At 68.1% G+C, this 6,989-nt stretch overlaps 1 protein-coding gene across 1 annotated transcript in view; it reads right to left on the bottom strand.

Annotated features, from left to right (window-relative positions):
- LRP5 (low density lipoprotein receptor-related protein 5) overlaps positions 1 to 6,989 on the bottom strand; it is a 52,300-nt gene that overhangs the window by 40,417 nt on the left and 4,894 nt on the right. Inside the window, exons 2-4 of the mRNA XM_012725115.1 lie at positions 5,293 to 5,500; positions 3,019 to 3,415; positions 2,380 to 2,538 (exon numbers count right to left, since the gene is read on the bottom strand). Coding sequence (XP_012580569.1) covers positions 2,380 to 2,538; positions 3,019 to 3,415; positions 5,293 to 5,500 — 764 coding nt within the window. The remainder of the gene's footprint in view (positions 1 to 2,379; positions 2,539 to 3,018; positions 3,416 to 5,292; positions 5,501 to 6,989) is intronic.

Consider the following 6,989-nt stretch of genomic DNA (forward strand, 5'->3'; position numbering starts at 1 on the left):
AGCAGACCCCTCCCGTCTCCCCGCTGCCCCTCGGCTTCCGTCTGCCTGTTCTGCTCCCCGCTCTGTCTCTGCTGAGTCCTCTCACACCCCGACCTCTGGCCCGCACCCCGGGAGGCCGGCGGGGCAGGCGGAGCCTGGGCGAGGCTGAGACCAGCCGGCTGGGCCGGGACGCCCCAGCACCAGCCGGCACACCCCACCCTGCTAGGCCTCCGCCGCCCCGAGGTGCGGCCCACCAGCTGGCTGGCCAGGGACAGGCAGAGGGCCTGGCCTTCCGGGCCTCGGCCCCAGTGGAGGAGTCGCAGATCAGGGGAGCAGCTCGCGTGGGCTTCGTGCCAGGCACCTGCAGTGGGGGCGGGGGACACCCCCGCCGCCCTGGCCAAGCTCCCCTCCTCTCGGCCCTGAGGGGACAGGTGGAAGAGGGGTGCTGGCTCCTCTGCATCTCCTGAGCACCCACCGGCGAGGGAAGCACCGACCCCTTGGGCGGATGAGGAAGCCGGCCGGGCCTCGGCCTTGGCAGGCAGCGGGGGCCTCTGCTGCAGCCCGGGGCTGGCCAGCGCCTGGCTGCTTGGCCAGCAGGGCAGCCGAGACCCGCGGTGGGTAACTGAGGCCTGCAGGTGCTGCTGGTCACCCAGCAAAGCCACTGCCCGCTGCCCAGCTGGGCATGGCCCTTTCTTTCCAGCTCTTTTCTTACCACACCCCCACCCCAGCCTGGAGGAGCCCAGCCCCCACTGCCCACTGGAAGGCAGCAGAGAATAAACCTTGGCGAGACCCACGCTGCCCCCTGGATACTCCAGGGCGGCCCACGGAAAGGCTGGAAAGCACCAGGGCTTGGAGCTCCGCGAGAGCATAATTCAAATTCCTCCCTGCGTTTCGTAACAGGCCTCTGCCTTCCTTAAATGGGGACTCCGCGGCCACTCGCTCCGGAGGGCTCCGAGGCGCTGGGGCCGGCGGTCTGCGCGGGGCCCCCACGGGCTGTGCCTCTAGGGAGGGGCCTGCCTGGCGGGGGACCCGGACTGCAGCCCCTGGAGGGTCACCCCAGCCTCAGGCACTCAGGGCCTGAGGGACCTGCCTGATCCGCCCCCATTTCCCCCAGGCACGCACCCCTGGGCACACCCACAGGCATACCCCCAGGCACGCCCCCGGGCACACCCCAGCACACCCCCGGGCACGCCCCCAGGCACAAACCTAGGCACACCCCCCTGGGCACCTGGCGCTGGAGTGCAGCCCCTCCACCAGCCTGGACACCTGTACTTGGCCGCCAGCGCCCTCAGGCCAGTGCGGCCTCTGGGTCTGTGGCCCTCCCGGCTACCTCTCTTGGTCAAGGGCCCACAGAGGGGGCCCAGTGGGGCCCATCACAGGACAGGCAGCAGGGCCAGGAGAAGAGCCACTCTGCACCCCCGTGTCCAGACAGAGGACAAAGCCCAGCGTCCCCTGCTCAGGACCGCGGTCCCGCACCGGGGTGCGCACTCACGCCCGAGGCCCCTCTGGCTCAGCGTGGCCTGAGCATGGGGTGTGAGGGCTGGGCTGGTCCGCCCCTCCAAGGGGACACAGCAGGCTCCTCCAGCTTCCCGGTCCAGCGGCCTCACGCCACTCGGTGTCGCTGGCAGGCCATCCTGATGCCACCGTCGCTCCCTGGCTCACCGGACGCGCCAGGGCAGGAGGGCGGTTGCAGCCTTCAGGACTCAGTACCTGCAGTGCCCCCAGGACTCAGCCCCAAGTCAGCCTGGCCCCAGGGTAAGGGTGACGGGAAGACCTTCCGGGAGCCTGCGGAGCAGGGTGGACAGGACTGCAGACGCTCAATAAGCAAATCAGAAACGGACAGCACCGGCCCGCCAGCTGGGGTGTGTGTGTGTGAAGGACTGCTCCGGGCACCTGGGTCCTCCCCGCCCAGCTCCTCCCGCCCAGCTCCTCCAGACCGAGGTGGCAGAAGGCCCTGAAGAAATTAGTACACAGACGTGCAAACTGTATTTCGGGGGTAGAGAGGAACATTTTATAACAGCAGTCAGCCCCGAGTGGAACCCACTAACTCGGTGTTTTTACAGGACTCTATTCTAATCCTGGTGGGGAGGTGCACCACAGAACCCGCCCCCAGGGAGGCGGGCCACCCACAGACCCCGCCCCTGGGGAGGCGGGCCACCCACAGACCCCGCCCCTGGGGAGGCGGGCCACCCCACAGACCCCACCTCAGGGAGGCAGGCCATCTCACAGACCCCACCCCAGGAAAGTGGGCCACCCCCACAGACCCCACCCCAGGGAGATGGGCCACCCCACAGACCCCACCCCAGGAAGACGGGCCACCCCACAGACCCCACCCCAGGGAGGCAGGCCACACCCACAGACCCCAACCCAGAGGCATGGCCACCCCTATAAACGCCCCACCATCTGCACTCCCGAACTTCAGTAAAGCCCAGGTTGTCCTTGTGAGCTGTGGTGTTTGGGTCCAAGATGGCAGACAGCCCCTCTGACCCTGCAGAGAGCTGGGCAGACCCAGCAGGGGGCCCGTCCAGTGCTGCCAGGGGCAGCCAGCAAGCACCATCCCTGGGCAGGAGAGGCAGGGACAGAGGCCCCAGTAGCCGCCTGCCAAGAAGGCCCACTCGGAAAAGTCTGGAATGAGCCTGGTCTCCCACAATGTGTCCACACAAGCAGCGACCAGCCTGTTCTCACTGTCACCTACACAACCCAGCCTGGCACGGGTGCCAGATACAAGGCTGCGCGGGACGGGGACTCAGCAGGCCGAGGGGCACAGGGGGCACCCCGAGACACACCTCCCAACTCCAGACAACAGCTCCCGCAGGTTGGTGGTAAACGGTGTGGGTTCCAGCCGGAGGTCCACACCTCCGCAGACACCGCCATGCGACGGACGTCAACACCCACGGCCCGCCGCGCCGGCCGCCCAGAGCAGACGTGGGGCATAAGGACACTGCTGGCCAACAGTGGCCTCTGGAGGGGAACCCCTTTCTCTGAAGCCTCAACAGGGGCGCGGGCAGCCCCGCCCCGGCTGCAGGAGGGCCGGCTCACCCGTGTGCAGGGTCCAAGGCGACCGCCCGCGGCTGGTCCAGGTCCTGCCAGAAGAGGACCTTCCGGGACGTGCCGTTGAGGTTGGCCACCTCGATGCGGTTGGTCTCCGAGTCGGTCCAGTACAGCTTCTTGCCGACCCAGTCGCAGGCCAGGCCGTCGGGCGACACCAGGCCCGAGATGACCACGTTCTGCACGGCGGCCCCAGTCTGGTTCAGGTAGGTCTGCTTGATGGCCTCCTCGCTCACGTCCGTCCAGTACACGGCCCCCCTGGAGAACTGGAAATCCACCGCGGCCGCGTCCTCCAGGCCGCTGACCACAACGGTGGACTCCAGCTTGACCCCCCCGGCATCCAGCAGGCGCACATCCCGGCGGTTGGCAAACAGCAGGAGCGGCGAGGCTGTGGGACAGAAGTGCACAGTGAGGGCCAGCAGGACCATGGCCACCTGCCGCTGGCCCTGCCCCTGTCCCCGTCCCTGGGCAAGCCCAGGTCCGTCCCCGGACCCCGGTCAGGCCCGGGTCCGCAGCCTCTCAGGCAGCCAACACCTGCAGCCCCTGAGGTCATCACTGCCCCACAGCCACCCCTCCCCTTCACCGGCCTGGAGGCAGGCTGTGGGGCACTGCCCAGGGCCACACTGCCCCCAGAGGCCTGGCTCGGATGTGACCATGTGGACTCGGGAGTCCCCCACAACCCCTGGACCACGGTCCACATTCAAGCCCCTCCCTGCGCCCGCTGCCTCAGTTTCCCACCCTGATCCTAGACATCCCACAATGAACAAGCTCAAAGGGTCACTTTGGAAAGCCACCCCGCCTCTCCTTCAGGGCCCCCCCAACCCCCTCCACTTGGAGGGAAGTCAGCTTCCAGGTTCACCCAGCCTCTCCCCTGGCCAGAGGCGGGGGAGGCCCCTGAGGAGATTAACCACCCCCTCGCTGGCCCTAAGGACAGGCAGGGACTTGTGAAAAGACAAGCATGGGGATGGTCGCCATCACAGCCACAAGAGGAGCTGGCCCCCAAAGACCGTCCCAGGCCCCGTCCTCCCTGCCCCCAGGCAGGCACTGACCCTGGCCCATGGCCTCTCAGTCCGAGGCCACGTAGTGCCCAGGTACCCAAGGGAGATGAGGATGGGAGGGGGTGGGGCTGCATGAGACACCCTGGCACCCAGGACCTCGGCCGTGAAGCTCCCTGGACATAGATCTGGGACCCCACGCCCCGCCCCGTGACCCCACACCCCGCCCCGTGACCCCACGCTCCGCCCCGTGACCCTAGCCTCTGCTCTGTGCACAGACCTCCCAGCAAGTTCTTAAATATTTTTAAAAAATTTTCAACCAAAAATAAAGTTCAAAAAGCGTATAAAGTCAATACTTTATGACTCATGCTCGTGTTCTCGCACTTGAAGACCATTTCAAAGCCTGGGCGGGAGAGTGGCCAACCTGGAGCCAAACATGCCCACGTGAGAGACCACAGGGTACCCGAAGGGGCACCCGGACAGCGGCTGCGCCCATGGCACAGCGCAGACTTCCCTCCATTTCAACAGCTGCCTTATCTCAAAATGCCATGAGCCCCAAGTTATGTACCCTCTGCACGGAAAAAACGCTTTGAAAAAATGAAATAAATGCTGAACGGGACTTGTTCCGCTTTCCCAGGCTAGCAAGCTTGGCCCCACCTCACCTCTGGGAGGCCACGCCCACCCCGGAGGCCACGCCCACCCCAGAAGCCACGCCCACTCCAGAAGCCACGCCCACTCCAGAAGCCACGCCCTACCGGAAGCCACGCCCCCACCTGGGCCAGGCAGGGAGGGCTCCCTGGGGTCTGCTCCCACCAGCCTGAACACCCAACCTCCCGCCACAGGCTGCCTCAGCCCCCCAGCGGTGAGAAGGAAAGGGGACCTGCACAGAAGGGGGCTGGGCTGCACCCCCAGCCCAGCACCCCGGAGTGGGGCCGGGGAGGGGCGCGGGCGGGGCCGGGGCACGTGGGCTGGAGGCGCGGAGCCCCGTGCCCGGCCAGTGCTCCAGCTCCTGAACACTGCCCAGATTCTCGGGTCCACCAGAGCTGGGGTTTGCGGGCTCCCGAGTTTCCCCGAGGCCAGGTCCCCGCATCCAGCAAAGGAGCGACCTGCCTGGGCTTGCCGAGTCGAAATTCCACTGTGGCTCTGGGGTCACAAAGCCCAGAGAAGCTGATCATCTCCCCAGAAACACACAGGCACCCACACGTGCATGGTGCCAAGGCCCCTGCACCCCCTACCAGGGAGGCCCCGCCGCAGACCCAGAGCCCCTCACTAGAGCAGGTGGGGGCACTGACCTCCACACCGAAATGGCTCCTCAATGCCAGGGAGCCGCTCTGGGGGGTGGAGAGCAGGCCCCAGCCCAGCGCAGAGGCCCGCTGGCGAGTCTGCAGGGGACAGCCCACGGGGCTCTCTGGAGGGGCTGGGGGGCCTAGGGGAGTGGCCAGCACCCACAGTTTACTGCTGGCTGCAAACCCTCCCCGCTGCGAACAGAGAAGGGGTGGCGGGGAGCCCTGGAAGAGGCCTAGGGCACAAAAATCCTCCAGCTCTGCTGTTCTCTCCCCAAACTGGAAAGACCACATTTCCCTGGGCTCACACTCTGGGCAGCTCGGGTGCACCCTCAAAGGCCAAGGGGAGGGTTCGTTTCCTGTTCTTTGCCCAAAGTGAGACTTGGGAGGGGCAGGACTGGGAGGGCGGGCAGGCGGGCAGGCGGGCAGGCGGGCAGGCGGGCAGGCGGGCAGGCGGGCAGGAGGCAGTGCTCCCCTGCGGTGTTCCCCCGGGAGCGAGTGGGCGGAGTGCTCTCCTGGGAGGGCAGGGGGAGCGCCCCCTGGGGCGGGTGTGCTCCCCAGGGGGGCAGGCAGGCGGGGTGCTTTCTGGGGGCGAGCTCCTGTTCCGCGCTGTGGAGCGCCCACTGGCTGCCCCTGTCCACCGTCCGCGGCAGCACAGGAGGCCCCTTCTGCCAGACCCCTCCTCAAGGTCTGGGGCACCGGGGCTAATGTGCCCTGTGCCATAAGGGGCCCCAGGGGCTCCCCCATTCAGGAGGGCAGAGAGAAGCCAGCCTGGGAGGGGGAAAGGGGGACCCTGGTCAAGTGGTGGCACAGCAGGGTGGGGAGGGTACAGGGAGCAGCCGGGCGCTGGGCGGAGGGCGGAAGGGGACAGAGGGGACACACACCAGCGACAGGCATGGGGCGAGGCCACTGCTGTGCCTGGAGACAGAGCAGGGCGGGGCGGGGCTGGAGGCTGCCTGGGAAGTCAGAGCCAAGGGCAGCTCGATTGCCGATTGCCGGGAAGCAGGCTCAGTTCAGGGCCCGGGGCTCACAGGACCCGGGAGAAGGCCAGCGGGGCCCTCAGTGAGGGGCTCTGCCCGGCCCACGGAGAAGCGGAACGGCGGACTGCAGGGACCGGGCACAGGAGCCGCCCGTGCCAAGGTCCCGGGGTGGAGCACAGGGAGGGGCCCTGCCCGCAGCCGGGACCGGGAGCCCGAGGCCGGAAAGAGCCAGGCGGCCGCGGTCCGCCGGCCCAGGGGAGCGGCGTGGTCGGAGCCACAGCCCGCTGGTCCCTGGCGGCCATGGACGCCAGATGCCCCTTCCGGGGTGACAGGCGGCGGCCGCAGGTGTGAAGGGTCCCCCCGGTCAGCCCGGCGGGTGCTCAGCCCCCACCCGACACGCCCCACCACCCTCTAACACAAAACAGAAGCCAAGGAAGCATCACCAGCGCCGGGGTCACCAGGCCCCCGGTGGGCCCCTGAAAGCGAACGAAAGGACAGTCCAGCAACGGCGGGGGTCAGTGCCGCGCGCACACGCCACGGCCCGGCTCGGCCCGCCTGGACGGGAGGTGACGGGAAGGGCCTGGGGCGGCGGCGGCCCTGGGGCAGGGCGTTTAGGAGACACACATTCCACTCACGCTGCCACGCGGTTTCCACGCAGACCTCGCGCGGGACCCCGTGCCGGGGCACAGGGGCGGCCCCGTGGG

Source organism: Condylura cristata, unplaced genomic scaffold (assembly GCF_000260355.1).
Source record: "Condylura cristata isolate star-nosed mole 26May11 unplaced genomic scaffold, ConCri1.0 scaffold00015, whole genome shotgun sequence".
Lineage (NCBI taxonomy): Eukaryota > Metazoa > Chordata > Mammalia > Eulipotyphla > Talpidae > Condylura > Condylura cristata.